This window comes from Denticeps clupeoides, chromosome 15 (assembly GCF_900700375.1).
Source record: "Denticeps clupeoides chromosome 15, fDenClu1.1, whole genome shotgun sequence".
In the NCBI taxonomy this organism is placed as follows: Eukaryota; Metazoa; Chordata; class Actinopteri; order Clupeiformes; family Denticipitidae; genus Denticeps; species Denticeps clupeoides.
In genome coordinates, this window is record NC_041721.1 from 19,844,214 (window position 1) to 19,858,038 (window position 13,825).

General features: G+C 46.1%; 1 protein-coding gene across 2 annotated transcripts in view; it reads right to left on the minus strand.

Moving 5' to 3' along the window:
- kalrnb (kalirin RhoGEF kinase b) overlaps positions 1 to 8,525 on the minus strand; it is a 58,275-nt gene extending 49,750 nt beyond the window's left edge. Inside the window, exons 1-5 of one of the 2 annotated variants that reach the window (XM_028953974.1) lie at positions 7,976 to 8,525; positions 4,485 to 4,577; positions 2,234 to 2,348; positions 1,596 to 1,788; positions 768 to 1,268 (exon numbers count right to left, since the gene is read on the minus strand). In XM_028953974.1, coding sequence (XP_028809807.1) covers positions 768 to 1,268; positions 1,596 to 1,788; positions 2,234 to 2,348; positions 4,485 to 4,577; positions 7,976 to 8,042 — 969 coding nt within the window. In that variant the 5' untranslated portion in view covers positions 8,043 to 8,525. The remainder of the gene's footprint in view (positions 1 to 767; positions 1,269 to 1,595; positions 1,789 to 2,233; positions 2,349 to 4,484; positions 4,578 to 7,975) is intronic. The other variant, XM_028953973.1, reaches the window with a different exon arrangement.
- Positions 8,526 to 13,825: the final 5,300 nt, after the last annotated feature.

Consider the following 13,825-nt stretch of genomic DNA (forward strand, 5'->3'; position numbering starts at 1 on the left):
TAAAGTTACCTACTAAAATACCTTGATGACTCACAACGTTTAAAAATAAATTTATGCAGAAAACATCCATCCAGGTTGTTTCCTGAGGCCCATCCAGCAGGGTGGTGGTGGTGAGGTTTAGTGGAATGTCACTCTTACATGTCTTCCAAAGCCCTACATCTAATTAGCCTTTACCTGCTACTCGTGGGAATGGTCATTTTTATATGTGTCAACAAGCTCGAGTTCATATTTTTTGTGCTTCTTTCTAAGTATTTAGGGTGGTAATAGCCTAGTGGGTAACACACTCGCCTATGAACCAGAAGTAGCAATAAAGGAACATTAAAGGAACAATAAAGGAACATTAAAGGAACAATAAAGTAGCAATAAAGGAACATTATTAAGAATCTTCAGTAAAGTTACCTACTAAAATACCTTGATGACTCACAACGTTTAAAAATACATTTATGCAGAAAACATCCATCCAGGTTTGAGTATATCTCCATAGAGATCCCTACATGGCCACTTCTCACTTGTCAGTCTAGAGCAAAATTCTTCTTTCATTCAAGTCAAGGTGTTTCTATGACCCAACTTAAAGATGATTATATTAGGTCTGGGCAGGTTAACATGTCTGCAGTTGCTTATGGAATCATTTCAACAGGTTTTACACACCCAGTTACACACTTGAAAATGCAATCCAAACCGACCAAACTAGGACCTCCCAGTAGTACCAGACTCACAGTGTGTCCACTAGCAAGAACCTCAATGCCACAACTTGTGTTTAATCTCACCTTCTCAGCATCCTGCTCATAGAGCCGTAGCTGGAAGCACTGGTCCAGCTGTTGTTTGCGCATGTGCCAAGACTGGTGCAAGTGCTGCCGAGTTGTCTGTAGTCTGTCCAGCAAGGCAGAGACCTTGGGGGCAAGGCTTTGGAAATCCGGTCCTCCAGACAAACGTCCGTCACCCCCGTCCCGGATCCTCTGCAGCAATTTTTGCCCCTCCTGGTCCAGCTCATCAACTGGCGCCTTTGTGATGGTCTTCCTGAGCCGAACATGTTCTTCCAGGAGTCGCCGTGTCTCCTCTGCATCTGGGGGGAGGTCCTGGCGAGACAGCACCTCCTGCAGATCCTCCAGGCGGGACAACAGGTGCAAGGCGCCACCGGTGAACTCCTCCAGGGACACCCTGAGCTCAGTCCACTCCACATGGTCGTACTCCAGCGAGCCTTCCAGGTCAGCCGTCAGCTGTGATGGGTCCACCACTTTACTCAAACCCTCAACAGATACCATGCTGGTCTGAGGGGCACAGAGGAGAACCATGAATGTATATTTCAAAGTTATGAAACATTTAATGATCCTGAATGTTACAGTGATTATGATCTCTGGATCACTAGCCATAACTGAAAATTCTAGAAAAGTCTCACCAACAGAGAACCAACCATCAAAAATATATTAAAAGACCAAGAACACCTCAATCACACAGTTGGATCACGTGTGTGGGTTAAAAACTTGCAGTTCTGATGCCTATACAGTGATTTCAGCACATGGTTCCACACTGCACTGGTTTGTGCATGAGGAGGAAACTGGTTTTCTGTTGGCAAGAGCCCATTCAATTGCACTTGCCTCAAATGTAAACTTAGCGCTGCCAAAATTGGTCTTCTGTTTCTGCCAGAAATTGTCAGGTTTGATAATGAGTGCGATGCAGATCTCAGCAGGAAATGCCTCCTGCAGTGTCTTCAGCAAAGGCTTAATCAGATCCCACTTGGAGCCACGCATGTCGATGATCACAGTGAAGCCTCGCTTGCTCACATCCTCACTGTCAGGTGAACAGGAACAACTCAGATTAAAAGAGATGCACCAGAACAAGGAGTTCTGTGTGACAATTTATGACTTATTTAGTAAATTAGGGCAATAATTATAACAGTAGCTTTATAGTCATTACAGGTGGTGCAGTACACAATGAATGCTTCTCCATAAGCAAATAGCTACAGAGAACATAAAAGAAAGTATAGAACACTGCAAAGAACAAAAGCCTACATAGACCTACACAGAGAGAACACAACTCTCCAATAAATGCAAAAAAAAAAAAAAAAACTGCCCGGACATAAGTCACAGCCAGTACCCAGTTACCAGTATTAGTACCCAGTAACTATGATAATAATTGCTTGTGAATCTGCTTGTTTGCTAGACAACTTTGTGTGAGGCGTGAGTGGGGTCATCCTCAGTGTCATCCAAACTCCATACAGCTTCTTATATGTTACCTGGGTACAGTGGAGAGATAGGTCACCAACCGACGAAGGTCTTCCTGTTTTATTCGATCATGGTTGCTCCTGGCAGGAAAGGTCAGGATGGGTCCTCCTCGCTTGTCTCTCCCCCCTGGAGGTAAAAAATGTATTAAGCACAGCCATTGTGTGTACTCCACACAGAACTGCATATTAAGGCAAATTCTCTTTACACCCACTTTTCCATTAAAATAGGTCTTGAATCAAATACCTGCCCACATCTTAAGTGTAATAAAATGTATGTGAACTAGTTTATTTTATTGAGAAAGGCCAGAGACAAAAAAAAGCATCTTTATTCATGCTGGTTTTTGTTGACAGACACATCCTCACCTGTTGAGAGAAGTGTGGTGAAGCACATGCAGGTCATATGAGTGTGACCAACTCTTGTTGCAATCTAATTTGTGACTAATAAAATCGGAGTCCACTCCGTAAACTCCCAATGGTTCCCGCATCAGACACATATTAGGACCATGTACTCTAAACCAATCAGAAATCATGTAGGGCAGGGCTTGACTGGACTCTCAAAAGAATTTGCCATCAATTTCCCATCCGGAAAATTGTTTACAATTGGAGAACATTCAAAACAACTGCTACCATGCCCAGGTCTGGCCATCCAAGCAAATTCACCCCCAGAGCTGACCGTAAGATGCCATCAAAAATCCTAAATGTCATCACAAGAACTACAGAATGCTCTGGCTACTGTCGGTGTGAAAGTGCATGTCTCTACTATAAGAAAGAGGCTGCACCAGTTTGACTTTCATGGGAGGTGTGCAAGGTGGAACCTTTTGCTCTCTAAGAGACAAACTGAAGTTTGCCAGAGCAAACGTAGACCAATACCATGCCTTCTGGAATAATGTTCTTTGACTCTTAAAACAAATGAGTCTAAAATTGAATTACTTGGATACCAGAACAGAAAACTTGTAGTTATATCAGCCAATGGGCACAGCACTATTTATTAACAGGTTGGGTGTCCTAACTTTTCCCTCAATTAAAGAACATGTTTTTTGTGTGTAAGAAATCTAATTTTTGTTGATTAATTGAAATTAAGTCACTTTCTCTCCAGTAATACATAAAACCATGACTGGAACAGTTCTTAATAAAGAGCTGCTTATTTAATGCGGTGTCCTAATTTTGTGCCTGTGTTGTGGGTTGAATGAGTCCCCACCCTGCAGGAGAGAGACCAGAAGGAGTACAGAAGAACCACCCAGACACACATTACATGCAGTGATAAATGTACTGGTAAAGTGTCCCCTTTCTCCGCTGCCTTTCAGTAACAGGCAAACAAATCATCAGTCTGAAATGATAATTGTTATTTCAATTTTCTTCTTTAATTTTTGTTAAATTTGATATCGTTGATCATTTGGTGAATGGGATTTTTGTCAGGTGGGGTAAGGCCAAAATTTCAATGGTGACACAATACCTGTTACTGAACTGAGCTTTGCTTGTGTGGCATATAGTGGCAAAAAAGTGAAGCGATTGTCATTGTGATACACAGCACAGCACACTGTGCACACAACAAAATGTGTTCTCTACTTTTAACCCATCACCCTTAGTGAGAAGTGGGCAGCCATGACAGGAGCAGTGTGTGGGTACGGTGCTTTGCTCTGTGGCACCTTGGCGGATCGGGATTCAAATTGGGGCCGCTTCCTTCCTTCCCCACCACTTCACCACTGCCTATGTCTGCCTATGGAGTCCTGTTACATGGGATGGTCAGATCTATACAGAATTTCTCATTTGCTTCACCAACTGGGTTGGTTTTGGCAGATGGATCCATCTATGTGGTCCATGCGCTCAACAGAGCATTTCATACTTTCCCTTTGAGATCCCAGTGAGCTCTGCAGATATTTATATAACGGGTTTGCTAAAAGAAATCTATTGAACAGCAGTGATCAGTGATGCTGATTGCTCTAGATACATAGATGCAGTTTAATTGTGCCAATAATGAATGCAAACTCAATTGCTAAAGGAACTTGAAACATTGTCATCTGGAAGGTATGTTTGGAATGTTTTCTCTGTAGTATTTCCTCTACTGTGAATAATGGTCATTCTCACCACAGGGCGCACTTCATTTTATGGATAATTATTAAATGGGAAATAAATGGCAAATGCTTACAGCAGACTAGGCCAGATTGTTTCCACTTGAATATATGTGTTCATGAGAAAGTCATCTCCCAACCACATTTTCTGGGTGTGTTAGTCCAAGGAGTGAGGAGAAACACCTAATACTCACCTGAGACAAACGCGACCTTCTCCCTCAGTACATTCAGCACATCGGTTGCTTTAATCCCATCGTTTCTGAGGGAGCTCAGTGACATGGGTGGCACTAAAGAGAGAGAGAGTGTGTATGATGGTGTTAACTGAAGGTGTTCACACAGGTCGTGACACAGTGACACACTGACACTACAGAGCAGCAGGCCGTGATGAAATCCATCTGCTGGGTGGGCTGCAGTGGTGTAATCCTCCACTCTGTAATCCTGTTTCACACATCTGGCTACTAGGGCACGATGTCCACCAGATCACATTCTATAGTCTGATTATCTATGTATGTAATGTGTGTGTTGTACACACATCTACACAAACATGGGGGATGTGCATATGTGTATTTTGCATGCTTGACCAGTGAACACAATTCCTATTTCTATGGTATCACACAGCTGTAAACTTTCCTGCCTGTTAATGTCCCTTTCCACAGCATGGTACAAGCTCAGTTCAGCACAACTGCCCTTTATCTCCATTCATGGTTTGGATCCATCAAAAATTATACCAGCGCACCAGAGAACTTTAACACCAATGTTCTGAAAAATATCCATGCAGTGAATTATGGGATTAATTGAATTATTGAATTTCAGTCTGCAATATAGTTAAATTTCTAGGCCAACTATGTTGTGGTCTTGTAGATTGGCATAGTAATGTATTTTAATAGTTATGATAAAGGCTATATAAAAAAACTGTAATCATACACAAATTATACACAATTGTTAACAGAAGTTCATAGTGTGCCCTGAGCTGTCTTGTCTTTGTTCAGATGGAATTGGAGGAGAATGTTATTCCATGGATTGTGCTTCCCTGCTCATTATCTCCATGAATCTGTGATTCACACCTCTAAACAGCATTTTACACATCACCTCAAATGAGGAGAGTTGGTTAGTTGCTAATAGACTAATAATTTAATCCTACTAAGAAATTAATCCACAGTTTAAACAACATGTATCTGGAAGTGTGAGGTGGGTAATGCTAGTTATAAATCAGGAGCAGTTTCAGACAGTGAGTGAAAAATTAGTGAAAGGGATTAGTTGTCATGTGTGACACACCACACCACCATATGCACACTGTGAAATGTGGCCTCTGCATTGAACCCATCCCAAGGGAGCAGTGGGCAGCCATGAAAGGCACCTTGGAAGAAGTGTGCGGGGACAGTACTTGGCGTGACACCTCAGTGGCACCTTAGCGGTTCAGGATTCGAACCACCATCCTTCTGATTACAGGTCCGTTTCCTTACCTGCTAGGCCACCACTGCCCCACTGGGAAGGCTGCCATCATTCATTAGGCAATGCTGAGCTTGTTCTCAGGAAGCTGCACACAAATTCAAACATGAGAAGCAGGAAATTGAACACTTGGCACTTCCTGTGTAGACAGCCAGAGTTTGGGTGTACCATATTAACAGAAAGGGAAGCTTTAGATATGCACAATATAAATTAAAATGAAAGAATTGCTCTCAGGCCATCAGCCAAGTGTTTAATTTTTTTGTGCAGCACTAGCAGTGCTGCAGCTCCAGCTCCTCCGTTTCAATCTGTCCTCAGCCTCCAGACATGGCAGGCAGCAACAATTCTCCTGAAATCCCTTTGTTATAAGACACTAAGAAAAGAGCTGTTCTGTCATTCAGCATTCAGACCAGGCTGAACAAATAAACCTCATAACTTCCAAATAATATCCACAATTCATCACAATGAGGAAACTCACAATTACACAATAAATGCTGGTGTGGCCCTTCTTCTTCCATCTCTGTTCCATTCTAACATGCATTGGAATAGGATAATACACACACAAATTATAACTGTAGTGACTTATGAGAAATACTTCAAGAGATTTACAGCAAAGAGGTGCTGAGGTGGATAGACAATGACAAAATTCATAAAAATGCAATTAAAAAACAACTTTAAGAACTGAAGCCTCTTTGTGTCTGCTCAGTGTCTCTTAATGCAGTGTGTAATCTACTCAGATGAGCACAAATGCTAATATTACCTTGCATCTGCTTTGCTAAGAAGCACGCCATTCAATAGTCATTTTGGAAATTACTATAATTTCTGCTGAAATCTGCAGCGTTTGTAGTGGTCCAGCAAACCCTGGAACAGAGCCTCAGAGTCTGTCTGGGTTGTGACATGGTCTTTGTTTAGCAGAATGGGAAGGTCAATCTACACTTTGAACTGACCATATAATGTACAAAAGTAGGCGATGGTGTGTCTGTAGTGCTCTGATTTTCCATGTCTTCCACTTGTTGACCAACAATTTCAAAACTGTGCTTAGAATCATGTAGTCTCAACTACAAGTAGTGCCACATGTGGTGCCCTCAAAAGTGCCAAGGTCTGCAAGTAGAGAACGCTGTTAAGTACTGTGAATCACCCCAGCCTCAGCTCCAAACCTATGAACACTGCTGACATGGCGTGGGGTGCACTGTCCCCTTCAGGGTGCTTCCATCAGACTACTCCTGACAGAGAGGGGGATACTCCTTTCACAGATATTTTTATGAACATTGTGCAAAATCTTTAGACAGACAGCCTAGTTAGTTACTCAGAAGTTTTTATTGATAGACTTAGTCAGGATTGATATATTAATTCCCACGTGTGCCGTAAAAACACGCCAGGCTGGCAGGTGGAGTTGGTATCCACAGCAACGCAGAGCACGCATTAAATCATGGTGCCATCAGAGAGTTCAGCTGCCCTGCATGCTACAAAACAGACACAAGCACATATGGAAGCGTTCTGCAACACTCCAGAACCATGGTCCAGTCTGCAGAGACACCCCCGTGCTGCCAGGCTAGCACATCACAGCCCAAAGAGAGGAAAACATGCATTTACACTGACAGCGGTGAGCACATTTGCCTCCTGTGTCAGTATGTCCACAGGAACCAACCAGTCCTGTGGACTCTGTGCCAGGCTGCACCTCCTGCCGCCAGTCGGCTAATCCAGCACACAGCAAGCAGGGTGGAATCCTGACGTGTAAACAGGGAATTAGATCGTATTTACTGTGTTCTGTAGGGTGGCCAATGGTGATGAGCTGGGGTCGCCGTGGGGGGATGAAAGGAACTACCTGCTGCATAACAAGGAACAGCGGAGTCACCCGATCTACATGAACACACACACATAGGTGATGTGGGTGCACATCTACATACAGAGCATCTCTCTCACACACATAGAAGGTAGCTTGTGATGAAGGAGCTTTGTCTCATGAATGTAGAGTGGGGGTCAATAAGTGGGTCAGTGTCAAAGGTCAGTAGTGGGAGTAAATAATCCACCAGCACCAGAATCAACAGGCTCTGGGTGCAGTGAGAGTCAGTGTGTAGATGAATGGCGTCGTAGAGCTGATAGAGAAATGATGGTTTCAGTCAGTGGGTGTGCCCCAGCTCCATGCGAAAAAAAAAGAATAAAAACACATGCGTGTGTGTGTATATATCTATAAATCTCACAAGCAGGGTGAAATTAAATGGAGTTTACAGCAGCCTACCTGTTCTAAAAAACGCCTCGGCGTCCGGCTCGGTCAGCGCCTCATCGGCAGCCTCGGCAGAATTCATCTTTGGCTGTTTCACGCCGACAGATCCTCCATCTCCGCCCAGAGAGCCCCGGTGAAGCCCACGCGACGGAGACGCGGCACCGGCCGCTATTGTTCCCCAACAGACAGACCGGTGCTGCGGTCACAATGCCCCCTGCTCGCGCGAAAAACGCCCGCAAAGGAGACCGAGGCTACGTCCGCATGTCATCCACCCATCCAGTTGTCCGTCCGTCCGTCCTTACGCGCGGGGGCTCACTGGCCAGCAGCCTGGTAGGGTAGCACACCCTAACCGCGCGAGAGGAGGTTCCGTAGTGGTGATGTAACAACAATGGGCATCTTCCGCTGTCGGCGGCTCACAAAAGAGAGCTGGGATTTTTTCCCCTTGTTCACGCGTTCGCTCCCACGCGGAGCGCACGACACGTCCGTCTGCTCGCGTGGTTTGGTAGTCTGTCCGTGAAACGTTTGAAACGTTGATCAATGTCACGCGCATCGCCTCCTCCTCCTTCATCCGATCCTGACCCGATTCCCAAATTTTACTCGGCGAGGATTGTGAATTGGTGATATTTTTTAGTCTTCCTGAGCATTTTGAACATCATCATCATTATTAATGGTCAGTATCTACATTAGAATGCGCGGTCTTTTCTTTAAATACACCTGGTTATTGTTCACCTCTATGAGTTATGTGAGCAGTTAATACCAGCACTGTTAATACCAGCAGGTATTTCATCATTCTCAATAATAAGATGTTTCTGTCAATATCTGAAAGTGAAGTTTGTCATTGTGATACACAGCAAGTACATGGTGCACACAACGAAATTTGTCCTCTGCATTTAACCATCACCCTTAGTGAGCAGTGGGCTTTCCTCAGTGGCACCTTGGTGGCAACCTTCTGATTATGGGTCCGCTTCTTTAGCCGCTAGGCCACCACTGCCCCATGTAACAGTTGTCTGGCCTGATTTTACATTTAGTTTGAGTGATGAAAAATTTGTCATGTCATTGACTTCTATGTGCATATTTGTGCTAGTAATAAAAAATGAAAAAAAAGCATTCTGGCAGCATTCGTGTTCTCCGCCCACCTGCCGATACCGTACCCCACACACATGCGTTTGTCCAAACTCCTTGGCTCCCCCACCCCTGCAACAACAATCTTCATTATCATTGGACATTTACACTGGTTACCAAGGTACTTATGCTTCTGTAGTTTTCTGAGAATGAATAACTGTTACTTCACAGCTTAAATTCAAGTTATGAATCAGCGGATAGTGGGGGCTATTACAGTAGGCCTCAGAATTATTTTCATAATTTCTTTAAACTGTTTCTTTTAACTGTTGTTCTTTCTTTTCTTTTCTAGGCTGTTCCTTTTCTAGGGTGGACCGATTGTATAAATTTTTAATAATAATAATAATAATAAATGAATTCTACAAAAGCAAGTTCTATATTACTGTATTAGCCAGATCTATATTATCCAGATAAATCAAGAGTGTATATACATATACCCACTTAAATGTGTATGTGATTATGGGCTATATAAGAAATAAATGTTGCTGTTTTTAAATGCTGAAGTTTCTACAATGCCTTGATAAGGCCAAGGCATTCAGTGATCATGGCTGTGTACAGCTGGGCAAGGCAAGGGTCTGTTTGACAGCATTCATCAGATTGAGCTACACTTGGAACAATGTAGGAGTCAGGAAGTCATGAATGTCTTTTGTAGGATCCGATATTATCAATTATACAAAACTACGTAAGTTATTGAGAGATGTTATCATTTTGGTAACACACCATTTACACAAATTTCCAAACACGCAATAGTGGGGATTTTTTTTTCGGATTCATATTACCTATGTTATGAACACACGCACAGGTGATCTAAACAGGCACAAATACGAACTACTGTACGCTTTTTGGGCCAGTGTGAAAAATGCTATAAACTAAGAATAAACTACCATAACTTTTTTTCTGCACAGTAATGTAAGTGAAGTGATTGTGTAAAACAGCACCGCACACAGTGCACATAACGAAATATGTCCTCTGCATTTAACTAATCATCCTTATTGAGCAGTAGGCAGACACCTGGGGAGCAGTGTGTGGGACCTTAATAAGATGTTTAAAAGGTTGCTCAAACCAGCAACATTTTGATTACAGGTCTGTTTTTGTACCCGCTAGACCAATCACCAGAGGTGTGGACTCGAGTTACATGACTTGGACTCGAGTCAGACTCGAGTCATTAATTTGATGACTTTGACAAAATGTAAAGAGACTTGCAACTCGACTTGGACATCATTGACTCGTGACTTCACTTGGACTTGAGCCTTTTGACTTGACAAGGTTTTCTGTTTCCCAGAAAACCCAAATATTAAAACGTATGTTATTACCGAACGCTCTGTATCTTTCAATGTCTGTGTATATGTGCGTCTGTGCACGTATTTGCTGTCGGCAAGACATCCAATCAAATTAGATTCACGTTGTTTTGAGCCAACAGCATCCATCCAATCAAATTACAGGACAACCAATTGTCACAACTACGGACTTACGGGGGAAGGAAGCGCAGAGGTCTGACATGCTGGGAAGGGGATTTATTATAACAAACAATAAAGAAATACAAATAAACAATGGCGCGGTGGCCGAAAACAATTTAACTTAAATAAAGAACATAAACTAACCCGTAGGCGTGTGGCAATTGCCAGAACTCAAAAACATAAAGACATTCACTCACTGAAGTCAAGTTCATGTCTGAGTTCACGAAAATGTCGGAGACCTAGAAGGGGCGTTTATGGGGCGTCAGGATTGGAGTCAGGTGTGGAGCCCAGCTGCAGGCAATCCTGACAGAGCCCCCCCTCCAAGGGCTACGTCCTCGGAGCCCCAACAGTACCATCAGTGGAGGCGGCGGGGCGGACGGTGGCAACCACAGGGCTCCTGCCCTGCTGTATCCTCCCCTTGGAGGACCCGGTCCCTCGGGCTGGCTCCCCGGCGTGGTCAGGCGTGGCGACCCCGGTCCCTCGGCCTGGCTCCCCGGCGTGGTCAGGTGTGGCGACCCCGGTCCCTCGGCCTGGCTCCCCGGCGTGGTCAGGCGTGGCGACCCCGGTCCCTCGGCCTGGCTCCCCGGCGTGGTCCCGCGTGGCGGCCCCGGACCCTCGTACCTGCACACAATAATCAGGGCCGATCCATCTGGGTACGTGTGGGCCCTGTCTCCACACGTCTCCTCTGACACGTCTTGTGTCACCCCCTGCACCGCGCAGGGAGATTGTCCCAGAACCTCCGGCGACTGTTCCAGGCACCCCAGGCTGGTGCCTTCTGGGACTATGCAGCCCCTCTCGCTGCACGGCCCTGGTGCCAAGGGGGGGCAGAGTTCGATCCCTGGCTCAGGCTCTGGCCGATCAAACTCCGCCCTCAGTCTCTGCTGGAAGTCCCGAAAACTCCTGTCGGTCTCTCCCTGCTGCCAGAGGGCTGTGCTCCAGCCCCATGCTGATCCAGTCAGACACATGAGGATGGTAGTGATCTCATCCGTGTCTGCTGCCCCACTGAAGGGTCCTGGGACCATTTGGCTGTCCCACACGGGGCTGGGCACGTTGCTGGAGATGGTGGTGGGCGTGTGGCGTGGGGGGTGGTGGACGTCTTCTCCAGCATGCGGGGGCGCTGGTGATGCGCTGCCGTTCAGCTGGTGAACGTCCGAGCAGAGGGAAGGCGGGTCGGCGACTGGAGCTGGGAGGGCATCTTCCCTGTGAGGCAGTTCCGGCAGTGCAGTTGCTGGCTGGCGACCTCCTGTCGCCCTGTTCCACCAGCTTACCCCCGCATCGCTGTCCTCCTCCTCACTGTTGTCGCACCTCTGGGACTGACGTGGGTTTCCACGGACCTCACAACGATCATGGACGGGCACGATGGGCGGAGCCATCCCGGCACCGACTGCCCAATCGGCGTCATCCTCGTGTTGGTCCGTGTCGACCTCATACCCTCGGAAGTCACGTGGATCTTCACGGATGTCGCGACAATCTCGGACGCGCGCGCTGGGTGGAGCCATCCCGGCCCCGACTGCCCAACGAAAATCCACGTCATTGTCGCTTTCGTCATCCGTGTCCTCCCACCTGTGACTCCAAGGGTCGTCCACCCTGCGGACATCCTGGACCCAGGGTGCGATGAACTCCCAGGGACAGCACTCTGGCCATTCGGGCTGGAGCCTGCCCACCTCCTCGCTGGAGGGACGCCGCCGTTGTCGCTTCTCACCCCCCTTGCGACGATCGCAGACTGGCGCGATGGGCGGAGCCCAACTCTCGTCTCCCGTGCTCTCGTCATCGTCCGTGTCGTCCCAGTCCACGGGGAGCCTTGCCAGCAGAGCGCAGAGTTCTTGGCTCGACATGGCGAAGATCGTGGGGGTCGCATCTTCTGCGCTCGCTGCCCACGTCACTTCCTCGCTGCTGCCGACGCCAACGTCCTCGCTCCGCCCACTCACCCGCCGACGTTGTCGCTTCCGGGTTTCGCGGAGTTTCCCGGGGGTGACGTCATCACGCGGTGCCGCGTACCACGGCTTCTCGGGGAGAAAACGCTCCACCAGAACGGGTATCGCGTCTCTCCCCTGGCGTTTGCCGCGCCGGGCTGCGTCCTTCGCTGCGTTTCTTCTCCTCTGTGCTTTTGGGGGGGTCTCCGGCATTCTGTCACGACTACGGACTTACGGGGGAAGGAAGCGCAGAGGTCTAACATGCTGGGAAGGGGATTTATTATAACAAACAATAAAGAAATACAAATAAACAATGGCGCGGTGGCCGAAAACAATTTAACTTAAATAAAGAACATAAACTAACCCGTAGTCGTGTGGCAATTGCCAGAACTCAAAAACATAAAGACATTCACTCACTGAAGTCAAGTTCATGTCTGAGTTCACGAAAATGCCGGAGACCTAGAAGGGGCGGAAACTTCCGGCATTTATGGGGCGTCAGGATTGGAGTCAGGTGTGGAGCCCAGCTGCAGGCAATCCTGACACCAATGCAGTGGACCTCTCAAATAACGCGCCAGTTAGACAAAATGATACCAAAGATAGTTTCGTTCGGATATAAAAACTACGAGGTGGTCAACAAAAAATGAATAGCAGTATGCAAAACATGCGGGTCGAAGATTACAGACGGAGATGCAACAACTTCCAACTTCGTTCGACATTTGAAGTTGCACAAAGAACGGTAAGTTCTGTTAAATGGTTAGATTTATAAGTATATTTCTTCTTTCTTGGGTCTTTTATGTTCTTATTTTCTAAAGACTTTTATTTTGTTTTTGAGACCCGGTTCAGGTCTCTTGGACACATGGCGTGAGCTGCGTGGGGTTTGTGTGCTAATAATGGCAAGGTTTCAGGTCTGAATCCTGAGCCGCGAAGGTTCGAGCAGCACATTTCATTGTGTGCACCGTTTGCTGTGCTGTGTATCACAATGACAATCACTTCACTTTCAGTTTTTGAAGGACTTTGCTAGTAGGTTTGTCCAAACACCTTGGAGAACTAGCAACAGATTCTTCGTTTTCATAAAATCTCAGACAAACTGCTGAGAACAAAGCACCTGGGGAGCCATACTGTCACTCCAAGGACCCCTTGTTCTTAATGACATTGGTTGTATCTTTGGGGTCTTTGCTAAAGAATACATTTGGGTCCAATCATACGCCTGCTTACTTGATTGATTTGCATGATGGATAAGAATCGTCCTGTATTTCTTATCATTAATCCTGACAGTTGCATGCATTGTGACTTGCTCTTGGTCATTAATGTGAATTACTTTGGGGACACCAAGTATGGAACCATTCAATGTCCCTCACACACAACCTCTGGGTCTG